At 42.6% G+C, this 16,664-nt stretch overlaps 1 protein-coding gene across 2 annotated transcripts in view; it reads left to right on the top strand.

Moving 5' to 3' along the window:
- The window catches only part of pcxb (pyruvate carboxylase b), a 312,252-nt gene that overhangs the window by 273,460 nt on the left and 22,128 nt on the right, over window positions 1–16,664 (top strand). For both annotated transcript variants that reach the window (XM_080486361.1, XM_080486362.1), the window contains exon 22: window positions 11,201–11,380. In XM_080486361.1, coding sequence (XP_080342487.1) covers window positions 11,201–11,380 — 180 coding nt within the window. The remainder of the gene's footprint in view (window positions 1–11,200; window positions 11,381–16,664) is intronic.

The raw sequence follows: 16,664 nt of genomic DNA, 5'->3' as shown, positions 1-16,664 counted from the left end.
AAGCCAATGTTGGCTTAATGTGCCAACGGGTCCTGCTCCTCTCTCTGCTGTATCCTGTTAGCTCCATGATGCCTGCGCCTCTCACACTGCCGGCCTGTCGATAGGGGAGAAGGAATGTGCTTGTCAGATGTAGACGTGAAGTAGACACAACGCTCACCTCCCTGGCACGTGCACTTCCCCCCCCCCCCCCGTGACCTCAAACACGCTTGTATCGCTGAACCATGTTCATTGTGGAAGTTTCTCGCTGTCATTCGATGACGGTGCACGTGAAAGGTTTTTAATGTGATTTCACATCGAATACAATAGACTCTTAATTTCTCTCATTTCATCAAGAGACACAGCCTCTCACATAAAAAAACAACTCAAATTATATCAGATGAGAAAAAAAAGATTTAAAGCGTAATTATCCTCAAAGCATTTGCATAAAAGTGATTTGCATTAAACTAATTGTTTACTTGGCCAAGTTTATTAATTCATGGTTTGTAGCAGTGGGTGTCATGTCTTGAATAAAGAAATCAAGATATTTGTAGACGATATGTGTGAACTGGCAGAACTGGCTGATTAAAAATTAAAAGAAAATCCCAGACTTAGGCTTATTGGCTTCTTCCACTTAATACCAAACGACAGTAAAAGCAACTCGGGAGACTCGGAAGCTTTGATAAATTGCTCATAAGCCTACCTGTTTTATAGCTTAATAATAATTCCAGATGTGCACTGGAGTATAATCATTACATTGCTTTTTTGAGCTCCCAGTATAAAGTCACCGAATCTGCCTTAATCTGTCGACTTGATTTACAATTAAAAAGGGGAATGAAAAAGTCTCTTGACATTTTTTTTTAAATTTTTTTTTCATTTTTCTATGGCACTAATGCTAATTTGATCAGTCTGGTGAGAAAGTTCAGCTCAAATCCCTCTTGTTGATCAGTCATCAAGCGTACATTCTGAGCAGCATGAATAATGACAGATGATGACTTCTCCTCGTGTTTGACTGTTAATTTCAGGCGTACATAAAATATATTTTCTAAAAAGAAAACAACCTTGATTTCGTATAAAGAATAAGGTTGCAGTCCTCTCCTCTAAAAAGTTTTTTCGATGCGGAACATGTACTTCAGTAATCTCACTGCACATTATACTGTGTATAATATCTGTGTGTGATGAATAAAAGACTTGACTGTATGTTGCTGCTATTTGAAGGTAAAAGTAGGTGAGGATGGAGCTGCCAGGCAGAAAGAAGACATTAATGGGTGAGGTGAATGGAGGACATTCAGGCGATTGGTGTAAGCGAGGTTATAGGAGAGAGAAATTATTGGAAGATGATCTGCTGTGCCAACTCCTAATGGGGGGGAAAAAACCTGAATGAAGAGAAAGTCTTCAGCAGAACATTGATTTCAGTTGTGCAAAACTTCTCCAAACCCATAAAGTTCAGAAGAGCATGTATCAGTAATACTATTGATATTATATGTTAACTTCCCAACTTGGTTTAAATGATTGAAAAAAAATTAATATTACATAAAATAAGGTCTCAAAGTCATAAATATGCATAATAAGCTCCCCTCTCTGCTCTGGCATGGCAATGTCCAGACTAAAAGCAAGACCTCATGAGTGGCAGTCTGAGAACTCTCCGAGCAAGTATGAACCAAAATATGAACATTACAGTATCGTACGACTGGGGGGGGGGGGGGGGGGGGGGGGATAGATCTGAAGACCTATAAATGAAAAGAGTTTATCTCTTGGAGAAATGCACCGCTTGCTAATAATCTCCAGGAATACGTGTAGGTGTTCCATGTGTTCCGTGTGTTCTCGCTCTGACCCTCAGGTCCACTGACACAAATTGACCCTTTTGCACTAATTGTGCATCTCCGAACATTTTTATAGTTCAAGTTCAGAGTTCAGTACTTTGTAACTCACTGTATTTCACATGATTTCTGTAATCATACTCTGGCTTGTATAATTTATCTAAATGCCTCACAGAGACTAACCTCCATCACCTCCACCAATGCTACATCTTTCAACTTGTCACATGTTAGTCATCTGCGCTTTGAAAAATTGAGAACAGTCCACAGAAAGAAGGCAGCTTGTTAGCAACTTGAAGAATAACGAGCTCCTGGAGATCAGACAGGGATGAGATCCCCCCCCCCCCCCCCCCCCCACTTCATACAAAAGCGCGTAACATGTCATATCTGCTGCACCCTTTTGCTTCATGCCAGTCTCCTCCACCGCTGCGTCTTGTTATCCTCCCAGTCACGTACTGCTGCCCTTGCACAGACCACACTGTTGTAATGTCATCTTAACGGTGAGACACCCAAGCCGACACGTCCCTCTTCGCCATAAGATAATAATAGTAATAAGTCGTCCCATTGTAAAGCTATTTATTAACATATTTGCTTGGGGGCACGTTTTCTTAAGCAACAGAAAAAAAAACAGACCTGCCTAATGGTGCTGTATTTACAGAGTGATCTAAGTAGTTAAATAATACTGTGATTACTTCTGTCGGGTGCATATTTTTCAGGTCAAGATCCAAAGAGCAAATGTACTGAATTACAGGAAAGGGGTTGATAAATTGGCTCCTACTTCCAAACTGCTGGAAGTGAAGTTTTCCAACTCTAAATTGCCTTTTTTTATTTTTTTCCCCCCCCTGCTATATTTTCACGTATGACTTTCACTCATTTTGCAGTTTTCACTCCCTTTTCCTCCTCGCCGCGCCACATCTGTCGCGACATGGGCTCGTCATTACGAGCAAGAGGAGCTGTACACGTATTCGTTAGCGCTGTCTTCCACTCTGTCTTACCTCACTTAGTCTGTCACTTTCCTTTTGCAATTACAGGCACGTAACCACTCACCTCCACACTGTGAAAACACACACTCACTCTCCCCCACTTGGAGGTGGAGCACCTCCTTGTATCGCCTGTGGGGCTGCAGATGTCTACTGCTCTTGTCTGTTCTGCCTCCCTTTCTCTCTCCTCCCCTTCGGTTAATCTGTCCATCCATTTATTTCTCCCTCTTACTCTTCCTGTCATTCTGCTCATCACCCCCATCAATGCCTTTCTCTCCCTCCCTGGTTTCATTTAATCTCAGCTCCTCCTCCTTCACTCCATCCAACATTCTCCGGTTTCAGTTACACTTACTTCATGTATCTCTAATCTTTCCATCACTCCTTCACTCCGCCTTCCTTTCTCTGACCCTCTTGTTATCACTTCTCTCTCCTGTCTCTTTCTCTCCTGACAGGTACAATTCTTCACTCGGCCCGGCTGACCACCATCACTGTGTGTGCGCGCTCTTGCCTTTTTGCTTTTTTGTCGTCACACAAACACACAAACACATTGTTCTGAATGATATAATATTCTTCCTATTAGGGAGTTTGCCTTACATGAAAATATGGCACACACACACACACACACACACACACGCACGCACGCAATCTGCCGTAGCAGACTCAGGAGTGTGGAGTCATGCAGGACCACTTACTGAGAGCTGTACATTAGAGAAAGTGAGAAAGATGGACAGAAGGCGGAAGGAGCGTAGAGTGAGAGAGAGAAAGCAACACGGAGATGGTGAGAACACAAAGAGCCGCCGGAGGTGGACGGGCTTTGGGTGTCAGGTGTGATAATAATTTGTGGAACAAACATAGTGACTGCAGGAGCTAGCTTAATCTCCTCGGTGGATATGTCTCTATTGCTTATACTGACTGGCTGCTGAATTAGTGGCTGCCAAAGCTGGAAACCTCCTGACTCTATTGACGGATGCTGACCTCTGCAATGGAGCCAAATACCTGCAAAATAAGAGACGTCCTCATCAGGGTTGAGTGATACGTCCTCAACCTTGCAAAATCAAATGTCAAGTTTCTCAGACAACGTCTGGACACATTTAATCAAACACATGTGGCAATCGATAGGTTAAAGAGCAGAACACACCGCAACAAACACACACACACACACACACACACACACACACACACACACACACACACACACACACATACACATATACACACACGACCCAGAGAAATGACTGAGTTCACAAAGCAGCGTGGTGCATTCACACACTTCCACACACAGAGCGAAGAGGTCAGACCATCAGAGAGTTTCCATCATTAATCTGTCAATCTATGGCTGCTTGTCAAAAAAACAAAACAAAAGCCAGCACCTTTGTTATTCTGCTCATCGTCACCATCTGTGTCTTTATCAAAACTCGGCTCCAAAAGACAGGATTTATGGGGAAATTTTCCGAAGCTTCAACACTGACAAAAGTTTTCACTTTAAACAGAGCGAGGAACCCAAAGATCTAAGTTGAAACACAGTGTTGGCAGCAGTGAAATGTTGTGACAGCAATAGAAGAAAACACACACCAGCAGAAAAATGTAATACAGAGAGATAAGATTTACATATTAAAATATGTACAACCACGAAGTATTTACAAGTAGTGCAGAAGGGAGTGTAGCAGCTTTGCAAATTCTTCAGTGCAAAATTATTGTTCAGTGTGTGTGGACGGGGGGGTCAGTTCGATGTTGGACCGGGGGGGATGGCTCTCACAGCCTGTGGGTAGAAGCTGTGCTTGAGGCGGTTTGTTTTGGTTTTTAGTGCTCGGTATCGGGGGGGGGGGTCATTGGAGATGGAGGTGGCCTTCTTCTGGAGTCGGCCGCTGTAAATGTCTTTAAGGAGAGGTAGTGTGGTCCCAGTGATCTTCTCAGCCGCCCTCACAACCCGCTGCAGGTTCCTCCGGTCCTCTGCAGTGCAGCAGGTGAACCACACTCTGCTGTGCTTTCTCCACCTGGTGGGAAATGTTGTTGGGCCAGGTGAGGTCAGCAGAGATGTGCACACCAAGGCACTTGAAGCTCTCCACCATCTCCACCTCCTGTCCGTTGATGCAGAGTGCTCCGTGCGTGTGGATCGTCTGAAATTCACAACTACTTCCTTGGTTTTGCTGGTGTTCAGGTCCAGGTTGTTGCTGTTGCACCATCAAGTGCTGGACCTCCTCTCGGTAGGCTGACTCGTTATTGTCCATTATCAGTCCTACAATGATGGTGTCGTCAGCGAACTTGACGATGGTGTTGGTGGTGTGAATGGGGGTGCAGTCGTGGGTGAAGAGGGAGTAGAGGAGGGGGCTGAGGACACACCCCTCGGGTGTTCCTGTGTTCAGGACGAGAGTGGAAGATGTGCGGCCTCCCATCCTGACGTACTGGGGTCTATTGCTCAGGAAGTCCAGGATTCATGCACACAGTGAGCTGCCCAGTCTCACGTCGCTCACTTTCACTCTGTTTCTGCAGAATGACTGTATTAAAGGCCAAGCTGAAGTCTACAAACGGCATCCTTATATACATGTTCTTGTGGTCCAGGTGAGTCAGGTCTGTATGTAGGGCCGTGGTCACAGCGTCCTGAGTAGACCTGTTTGCTCGATAAGCAAACTGCTGTTGGTCCAGGTCAGCAGGAACGGCAGACCTGATGATGAGTCTCTTGAAGCATTAAAACAGGACAACAAAGATTATATAAGTGAGTTCAAGCATTGCAAACATCAAAAGCATGTGTAAAAAGATGGATTTCGTTAGAGATTTGACGGTGTTGAGATTATTGCAGACTGTGATCTGATGAGAGGAGGTCACGGGTGTGAAGCAGTTTATATTGGATATGGGAAGCCGGCGGTAACATCTGAAGACAGGGGGTGATGTGGTCATAACAGCAGGTTCAGGTGAGGAAGTCGGCCTGCAGAGTTTTGAAGTTTTGGAGGTGGATCCAAAGGTTCAAGGTGAGGAATGACAAAGTGCCTCAGCTGCTGAGAAAGAAGGATGGAAGGAAATGGGCACTGCTATGGAAGGTGAAAGAATGCTGTTTTGATTACTTGGTTGATATCGACTGTGACGGTGAGATTGGTGTCAAAGATTATAAGGTTCCATATTCCAATATACTATAGAACAGCCACCCAAAATTACAATCTTCTTGCTGTGAGGCTAGAGTGCCATCCACTACACCACTGAGTGGCCTTGCTGCATATTCAACCTTATAGAAACTCTTTGCAGAGATTTATGTTGACAATTCTTTTTTCTCATTGCCCTCATGATTTATTTACGCGGCGCTGCCACATGCACCTCAGTCAACATTGTCATGCTTATAAAATACTTTACCCCTCCTCGATAGCCTATTCCGACTTCACTCTGCGTTCATTTATTACTATTCCTCCGGTGCACGTTGGATTTGAACTTGAATATTTCTTCTCCTATTAGAACATGACCTTGTGTGGCTGCACATCCTCCAGCCTGATTGTCTGCAAACACGATAAAATAGCTTGCTTGTTCTACCTGCTGTAGAATTTTTATTTGAATCTCTACAATCTTTCCTCTAAATTAACATGAGGATTGTGTGACACTTTCATGATGACAAAATCTCACCAGTCAGTTCAGAGGGGAGAATCTGCGCTTGGCTTCATACAGGGAGTGGAGGGAATCTTACCAGGATGTGATTTACCTCACTCTTGGTCTAAAAATATAGAAAAGCTCACACATCACGTACAGCTCATACACTGCTGAAAATAAGATTTCCCATTTGTGTGTCAGAGACGCCTGGGGAGAGTCGGCTGTGAGTGATTCATCAGCAGAGATTGATAATGAGAGAAACACTGTTGATGTTACTGTGGATCAAGGAAGAAGAAATATTTCACCGGGGAAAGAAGAAAAAAAAAAAAAAAACCTGTGATTTGAACTGGACACATGAAGGAGTGGTGAAAGAAGGTGTGCTGTCATCGAGTGTGAAGACACGAGGTAGTAGTTAAAGTAATATGAGGCGGGGTGAGGCCAAGGAAGGAAACCATGACAATTTCTCACTGTGCAGTAAAAACATGAGAAAATTGACTTCTGAGTCCAGAGTAGGCAAAAATACCCATTTTCATTTTTAAGTAGAAGTATGAATACTTGTTTAAAATAAACAAAACAATTTTCTGAAATTTACTGAAACATACATTTTTGACTTCATTGATAAACAATGTTTTTTTGTTTTAAAGATGTGGTAAATGTACTGTACACACACACACACACAGAACTGTTATTGTAATACTACAATTGTCAGCGTCGATTCACCAGCTTAATCATTACCATCAGCTACTTTCAACCTTTTTCAGTGTAACTAAATTATCCTAATTTAGGTTCAAACGAGTAAAAAGCACGTGAGGATGAGATAGTGAAGGTATTTCTGTTCAAACAGGGAGTTAAAGTTTAAAAGAAATCTGCTTATGGTAACAAACTTGAAAGATTTAGTTGTTTCCCATGTGCGCCTGCCAATGCAACCCAGAAACAAGCTGGAGGCAAACGAGGAATGCAGCATTGTGTTTTTCTACCTTGTGTCTCAGACAGGTTTGTGGTAGCTTCGAGTTTTTGTTCCACAGTTATACCAAGTTGATGGCCTCTTCAGGGACTCCGGCAGCCAATTCAAATCTCCCAAGCTTTTCTGTAAACAGTCGTTTACATTAAAGGCAGTGCATCATTATCGCCGCTGTTCACAAAGCCAATCAAGCTGAGCTTTAGGTGTTGCGGCAGGAGTGAGCCGCAGAGAAGAGCGCACTTGTTTAAATCAGCGGGAATCTTTTTCTTCCCGGCGTCTCGCCGGGAAGCAACTGATTCGCGTGCGAGGTTCCTGTGAAAATTGCCAGAGTGGTTGTGAACTTTAACAGGCGTCCTGGGCTGATTTTAGAAGATATAGCGTCACATTGGGAGAATAATTGCGGTGACACCGTTTCAAAATAACAAGTGCCTGATCTGTTTCATGATTGTCCAAACAGAACTGCACAGTGGGAAGACGATCTCAAGGCGCGTCTGGTCTTTAAATCTGTCAGTTGTTTTTTTCTTTTAAGATCACAGTAAGACTTTCATGACTAAAGGCAGCCAATTGCTCGATAGATATATAGCTCTAGAGTCCATGCTGAGTACATGGTCGCCTTCCATCATTAAAATAATATTCATCCTAATAGAATCGGTTGTTAAAATACGGTAGTGCTCTTGGACTGAGGTTCTTGTAGGAGTAAAGTGATCCCAGGAGCCCAGCGAGCTAATGTGCACCTAAACCGCGGGGGGGTTGGAGCAGTCCCAGAGGGGACATGTGTACTTCATGTCCCACTCATGATAATTTGGCTTCTCATCTCTAAGAAATAGGTGTCAAGTTCTTTGTTAGAAAATTCTTTGGGGATTGTCAACTTGATCTATAATTGTTCCTCGGTTCAGTTTCTTTTTTCTTCGGAGTGCACTAATTGCCACAAAAATAGGCATCGTGTAGAGTGTGGGCTCACTGTCTTTGTTCTATGTGCCGCTCAAGCTGTCAATGCTTACGTTTACAGCTCGTCACACTGCGAGCTGGAGTTTTGGGGGGGGGTTCTTGGCCCGTACTACCTATGAGAACATATGGCCAACCTAAGTTTGTAGGAGCTGCACTGGCTGCATATGATTGGTTCTGTTTGGCAACTGAATTATTCAAATGCTGCCTATGGCATGGTTTATGATGACCCTGTTCAAGGCAGATTTGTAGATGTTAGACCAAGTGGCTAGAGGCTGTTTTTCCCATGGTGGATTATAACTGACAATCAGTGTGAGCTCTGGAGTCTATATAAAATATATTTTGGTTTCTTTCATCCTTAACGTCATTTAATGTTTCTAAATTGTGTGTTACATGTCAGCTTCATGATCAGAATAAATGCCAGACGCATGTGGCAGAAGACTAAAATTAAAAGCCCTAAAAAAAAAGAAAATATTCGAAATGTGTTGATTGAAACCAAATGAGAGGTCGTTCTCCAGCTGCACAGTGTGCTGTGGCGCGATCCTCCTAACAGGACAACGTGTAAATATATTGTTGAGGAGGTACAGGGAGTGATGTTATAATGTTATTGGGATCGGTAATAGAATGAAGCCTTGGAGAGGCTGGGGCCCAATGTCGCAGTGAAATTCTGCGCATTCCTGTGGGACTCAACAGTTCAGTTTAATGAACCTCGCCAGGAGCATGAGTGGATTCTCCCAACATGCAGGCTTGATCACCAACACGTGCTCAGAGTCACGGTCAGGCAGAGCGACCAACGCCCCGGGTCGTTGGAGTCCCAAGAAGCTGCGTGTCAGTAGGTGAGGAGACCCCTGGCACAGATATTACTATGACTATTCAAGTAATCCAAAATCTTTGGAAATTTAAAATGAGGTTTGAATATTTTCTCCATTTGGTTTTTGTGACTTACAGGATTTTAAAAGAAAAGCCCATTTGACTTAATCAAATGCCTTTTCTGCATAAAAAGTGCTTCTGAATTCTGCACTGTGACTTACTGATCAGATTAAGAAGTCGTCAAACTTTGTTGGTGGAAGATCATCCTTTAGATAAATCATGTCCGATCATTATGAATTATAGATGGGATTACTCGACGTGAGTGCCTCGGGTATGACTTTGACGTCAATATTTATTGGTGGCAGTGGGCGGTAGCTGGAAGGAAGCGATGGATCCTTGTCTTGCTCCAATGGTGATTTGATTTCAGTATTATTCATCTGTGGTCTTATGTGTCCACTGGTTTCTGTCTCTGTCACTGCTCTCGTGAAAGTGGTGCCAGGATTGACCAGAAATGTTGTATACATTTAAAAAGAAAGTCATGAGGAAAGTGCTTTGTCATTCACTATTGCATCAAGATGTCACTATGATCTGATGTCAATTGGAGCAGATTGAGGTTTTTTGAGAAAAGTCTGAATATTCATTTCTTGCATCGTTTACGTTGAAGTCTCTTATGGACGAGAATATCGAGACTCTGTATTTATTAGATTTGTTTCTTGTTTGATGATAATATATCATTTTAGTTTTGTTATATCATACAGAGCTTTATTATTATTTTATTAAATGTTTTGGGGTGTATTGTTTCTGAGACCGTCTTGAACTCATCCCTCGCTGCAACAGTACTGTAAATGACTACAGAAGAAAATGGAACGTTTCAGCCACATAACTCATAACAGATACTCCTAATATATTTGTTTCTCTATGAAATATAATACCTATAGCACATATATGTAGGCAATTTAAAAGCTGATGTCAATTTAAAAAAAAAAAAAAAAGTACCCCAATAACGCGTGCATATTTAAAACTAGAAGAGGGTCTATTCAAGCCCAGTGGTCTGTTGGGAATAAATAGCCCTCCGAGGCTTCAGCACACTGAAGAGAAACATTGAGGAGTGCGTGACAACAAAGTTTTACACTTCAAAACAAGTGTTGCTGCAGTTTTGACTTTTCAGACTTTTTTACCTCAGAAGCAGGTGAAGCCATGTCAGAAACCTTTCCTTTGCTTCTGTCAAATTTTTTTTTTCCCGCTGTCTCTTTGATGTGTTCTCCTACTGCATAAAAATATCCGCTGGATTCAGTGTGAGTACAAATGGGATCGTCAGCTCATGAGACACGAAGTCGGTGGGTCATATTAATTGACTCCTTTCTCTCTTTAATGACCAAAATACCACTTTGGGCTTAAAACCGGAAGCCTTAAATTTGTTTCTACAATCATTACAATAGAAGAGTAATGTGTGCAATTGATATTTGCACCAATGTCCTGTTCACAGTCAAAAAAAGTCTCCACTTATCACCATTATGCTAATAGGTATTGCTATTACCATAATGATATGCCATTATAAATAATGAAAGAATGAATACACGCAGCTTTAATGAATGTTTTCAGCACTCGTTCTTCTTTTAGGTTGAGTCTCTTTTCTTAGGGAAGGCCTGCTTACTTCACCTCATGGCTGTCAAATGAATTGATTAAAAAAGATGTATAAATGTAAACATCCTTTCATTTCTCTTTCTCTGGGTCACTCGGCACTTAATCTTTGCCGACAGGATCTTCATTAAAACAAATGCTCTGTTACAAAATCTCTGCGGATGTGCGGCCCTGACAACAAGCCACACGGAAGGACTTTGTGCAGTCTGACGGACGGCTGCAACAACTTGTGCTATTTACAAAATGGGAAGATTACACCAATACGCCATGAAAAACAGTGGCGTTATCCTGTATTTTGACATGTTTGTCAGATTAAAGAGATGGTGGTTTTATACCAGAGAGAAATAATATCACATTTTCTTGTCTTAAGTGAATTGAGATGCGTCTGTGTGTGGAGAGACTACAACCTGACACCGTGTCTTCGGTCTGTGAGGAAAACCGACTCTTCACTGAAGAGGAATTTAATCCTCCTCGTACTGACCCATGTTTCTCCTCCTCAGGTGACTCCATCATCAAAGATCGTCGGTGACCTGGCTCAGTTCATGGTGCAGAACAACCTGAGCAGGGCGGAGGTGGAGGAGAGTGCAGACGAGCTGTCCTTCCCACTCTCTGTGGTGGAGTTCCTGCAGGGCTACATCGGGATACCACACGGCGGATTCCCCGAGCCGTTCAGATCCAAGGTACTGCGGCTTTGCTCCGTCCACACACACATGCTGACGTGTTGTCACACAGTTCAAGAAAAAGGACTAAATCTACTCGCTAATTAGAGCCACAATAACAATTTAGCTCACGGAAACAATTCTTTTCAAGCTCTGAATTTTCTTGCTTCATTTGCATTTTTCATGAAACACGTACCACAAAAACATGCCAGCCAGCCCATTTAGAAAGGCATGTGTAAGTGTGCACATACACACACACGTGTGCGCTGTGCGTCACATGCTTGAAAACATCTGACAGCAGTGAGGTCTTGAGAGAAGAAGACAGTTTGGGGGGGCTGCTGCTGTTGCTCTGTCCTCATCTCTCTTAGTTCTTTACCTTCATCTACTCTCCTCTCTGAGCTCCTCACATCCACACACAGCGAGGTAGAGACTCATGTGCATCAGGGGCCTACAGCTTGAAGCATTCTTTGGAGAGCTACATGGACACACACACACACACACACACACATACGAATAAAGGCAAATGTGTCAAATTCTCACAAGCACTTGCAGATATGTTGGCATCCTTGACATTTAAAAAAAACTAAAAACACCATCTGTATTTTTTTTTCCCCAACGCAAGAAAAGAGTGATTTTTTTTCTTTTCTTTTTTTCCTTTTCTCCACCCCACACAACAACACTCACAGATGCTGCTGTTTTCATAATTCATTATCGGGGAGCTGACTGGTGCATCAAATTGAAATGATTTTTCTAGGAAAATGCACCTCCTATTATTAAATTAATTTAAATCACTTTTATACAGTACCAATAATAATGTCGCCACCCCCTGATAGTTTCACAGAGAAAAACAAAAACAAAATCTCCACATGTGCAAGCTTAGAGGACGGTGGACAGGAAATAGGAGGAAACCTGTTCAGAACCAGGCTCAGAGGCTCTCTGCTGTACTGCTGGAGTTGAGGGGGAGTCAAACAGAGAAGGATAGGACAGGGACAGGGACAGAGAAACGAACACGTTGACATCAGACAGCGAGCTAATCCACTCTCTGCAGACTTGATGGGTGCAGGAGGCACAGATCACAAGCTGCTCGTTCCACTGCTGCAGACCCTGCAGGAAGGCACAGAGAGAAACTACTATTATCGCGCCACATGTGGCTTGGTTCTAGTTGTAACACCATATGTTATGTTATGTTATGTTATATAAGTTTAAGCACACTTGCAACAATTTCCTATAGTCTCCGCTCGGTCAGGCCCCGTGTCTCCATCCTGTCAGCTCCATCCCCTTTCTTGTGTGTATAAACCTGTCCATTCATTTATCTGCGCAGTCACCTGGCTCTCTGCAGTTAGTGTTTCTCCCTCCCATCTTTCCTCCTCTTTGTTCGCCTCGCCGAGAAACAAACTGTTGTTGTCCTCTCACCCTTGTCCCTTCTCCCACCGTCTCGTCAGTCTGAGCGATAACATGATCAAAAGTGCTGTCGCCGAGCTCCGCAGCCAGTCCCGCCCTTCACAGTCACAACGATTTCTCAGCTTTCATGTAAACAATCCAAACTTTTGTCTCATACTTGTCTAGTTAGTGTTTCTCAAACTGTTTCCAAAAGGCTGGAAAAAAAAAAAAGTTTGACATCATATATCTTCTTGATGCATTGAAACAATGGCTTTTTCTCTACCTTGGATTCAAGGAGTTCAACGTAGCAGTTCTATAAAGCTCAGGAGAACAGTTTCCTGTCATCCATTCAGCTTCGATTCCACTTTTCTAGGTGACTGTGATTCACGGTGGAAAACATCCTGGACAGGTCATGTCGGGGCAAAAAGCTGACAGTCTTGGGCTGGGCCAGATGTCGCCGAGCCTCGATTTTCCTCAGTGCGTCTCCAAAAAAGTCGTGTAGTGGTGTAAGATGGGGAAGAAAAAGTCGGGCGCTCAGCAGAGCTCAATGCAATTTGAGTTTCATGTTAGCCTTGTTGATTCTTGGCGTGTTCTAGTTATGAAATTGTTTTTACCCGTGTCACACAACTTCTTCCTCTGCATTGGCAGACTGGCAGGCTGAGTCTTCTTAAAAAAACAAGAAAAACATTTTTACAAACATGCAAATACTTTGTAATACAAGGGATTATTTTTAAGTTTGACTATGCTATTTCAAAGTCATCACAATACAGGATTTATTCAGCCGGCATTCCACCTCATAGTCTAATAACCTTCAGTCTACTCTGGTGCTCAACTCTCACAATGAGGCAATGTCACATGCTCTTGGAGGCCAATGCTTCTCTTAGTCGCATCTCCTCTCCCCCAAAACACCTCGTCTGCAGGCAGAACAGACAGCAACCCATTGTTACGCCATATGTGTAGAGGAAGTCGGGAGTCCCTCGCATGATCATATCAGAAGCCATTCACACTCCTGGAGAAGAAACTGAATGTTGTAATACAACATATGTCATAGGAATGTCTTTTAAGCTTTTTATCATATCAGTATATATACTGAGTATTTACAGCAAAACAACAGTCATACACATGCACATTCAAAACTTAGGGTGACCAAATACCCTCCAACATGTTTTTGGATTGAAAGTTTACCACTGTGGATAAAACCCACGCATGGGGAAATCCTGCATAATACAGGGGGACAAGTATGGGGGAAAATACTAAAAGCAGTAATACTATGCACAGTAGTTTTATTCAGTTTATTTGGTGAATGCGGTAGTAGAATTAGACTGATGTAATTTTTCAGCCGCTTACTTATGGTGTCGCCACTGCAGACCGTGATCCGATTGTTTGATTTGTTTCACGCCTGACGCAACAGTGAGATTCACGCCCCGAGCTTTCCAGTCACACTAAACCATGTTTATATCAAATTACAAGGCCAAACACAAATAGGAGTCACTTTGGGTAGCTCACAACACGATCATATTTCCAGCACTTCTAAATCCTGTAAGAGACGCTGCAGTGGGCAGAGTCCATGATTCGACTGCGACGGCACCAAAATGAGGCAAGATCATAAACAAAAGTACTCAAGTACAGCATTCCTGCAGAAGTATCTTTGTAAGAAAGTCCTTATACTCTCCACATGCGTCACTAAACGGATCCCAGTCTCGAGGATTGGGGGTGTTTTGAAGAGACACCTGATACGTCCTTTGAAGTTCCTCAGTAGAAACCGCTCCGTCCTTGGGAGGATTTGCGAGGATTTCCCAGATTGGACGAGTGCTTCAGTGAAATGCGACGGCGTAAGACGGTCTTCTCGGCGGCACGGTAGTGACAGAGAACCCCCTGTTGTCTCGAGCTGTGACCTACCATCCAGTGTCTTTCCTCGGTAAACCCTGAACACATGTAGCTCTGCTACCTCACAGCCTCGCCGGTGAAACACACGGTGTGCTGACGAACTGAAGCTATTTTCTATACATGCAGTCATTAAGCCCTACATAATCATTTTATTTAATTTTTTGCATGTTTATGGAGCCATTACTGCAAGTTAGAGCGCAATTAGCTTATTAAATACTGAGTACACAGTTTGTTTTGCATGCAAACGTAGACCTATAGCGGCCATCACCTCCTTGCATGCAGCATAGTGCTGAAGGTTGTATTTGCATTCTCGCGGCATAGGAAAGGCAATGTTTCTTTAATGGCGCTTTGGTGGCGTTAATTAGTTAGTGCACAGTCGGCAGAGAATTCCATCACTTGCTCGCACAAGCATACATTTCAGTCTCACGGGCCATCACATAGGTGTTTGCATGCATGGAGAAGTTTTTTCGAGCGCAGAATGGTAATCGAGGCTGTCACCCCCGGTTCATTTGTGGTGACGGAGGACAGAGACGATGTGCGAGAGAAAAGACAAGCAAGATAGATGAGGTCAAGGAGGAGAAAGAGTCGGAGGAAGGAGGGGTGGTGGTGGTGGCGAGATGGGAGTTGCCGTATTGAAGAAGTCGGAGTGTAAATATGCAACACATCCCTCGGAGCAGCACACTTGGAAAGAAAGAAAAGAGGAAATCGGTGATGATCAAACAGAAAAAGTAGCAGCTTTTTCTTTTAAAATACATCCATAATTACTGAGGTTCAACTTCCCTTTGCTCCTCACTCGTCTCTCGCTCACAGTAACTGCGTCTACACGGTCACGTTGACTATCTCATCAGATCAGACATCAGATTGTCTTGTTTACATCAACAATAAAGTTATCAGACTGCTGTACCATGAATATCTGATTCAGTCCTGGAATGATTTACACTCTGACATTGACTGTTTATTGTTTGTTTATTTTTAAACTGAAGAAACATTCACGTTGTTAAAAATGTGTCTAGGAGAAGTCCATGTCGGCTGCCGTGTGCCTTTCACTATGGAGTGGCTTCCGCCCTTGGAAGTTTACACTTACCCTTTTCCCTTATTACCCCCTATTTATAAGAAAAATGAGAAATTGCACAAATGTGAATATGAACACAATTGTGCAACTGAAATGGAAAATATGTATCGAGTTTCATTTGTAAAACAAATTTCACTTACATACATTCGTCACTGTGTTGAATCAGCTTCTCAACCAGTTTCATTTTACTCCAAAATGTTTTTTTCAAATTGGATTTTCCGTGACTCCCTCTGTTAGATCTTTCCTTTTCATAATTAAAATGTTTTTCATAGGTTTCAATGGCTAGTTTCATTTTGGAGTCATGCTGATGGAGACACAAAGAAAGTGCTTGATGTCTCTGTGCTGAAAGTCAGTAAAGCCTTTGCAGCAGCAGCCTTCATCTGGATGATAACATGCTGCTACAAAGTTTGTGAATATTCTTGAGCATAAATAAAAAAAACCCTTTGGTATCACAGATGCTCTCTGGAAGTGTGGACCAACAACAAGACTGGTAGTAACACACATCTGTGGCTTGTAGGATGGGAGAATCCATGATTTAAAAAAAACAACTCTTCAGATTCCACTTGAGTCCAAACTAAAATAAGCTGGGACCCAGAGAGGACTTTACTTCCTTTCTCATTTAATATCAAGTTCGTTAAGTGATGCTTCCTTTAGCTGATCAGAAAAAAAGACAACTTTTTCATTTGTGTACAAAAGTTTCACTGAATTCTTTAAAATCTAATTTGAACTTTTGTATTTCAAAGATAGAAAAAATCTTAATTTCAACACCAATGATATACTTTTTTTTTTTTTTTTTTTTTTTTTTGAATAACTTACTCATCATTGCCTTTGCTTTTATCTGCATATTAGTCTGTTACTACAGCCAGAGCGGTACATAAAGGCCATCAGACAAGGTGTCTGATTATATTGCTTCAGTCTATTAACTCAACAGCAACAGAAAGTGACTATTTGGTACCCAGAGATTCA

This window comes from Lipophrys pholis (assembly GCF_963383615.2).
Source record: "Lipophrys pholis genome assembly, chromosome: 18".
NCBI classification, from domain to species: domain Eukaryota; kingdom Metazoa; phylum Chordata; class Actinopteri; order Blenniiformes; family Blenniidae; genus Lipophrys; species Lipophrys pholis.
Note: the sequence above shows the minus strand (reverse complement) of the source record. Positions and strands in the feature narration are given on the sequence as shown.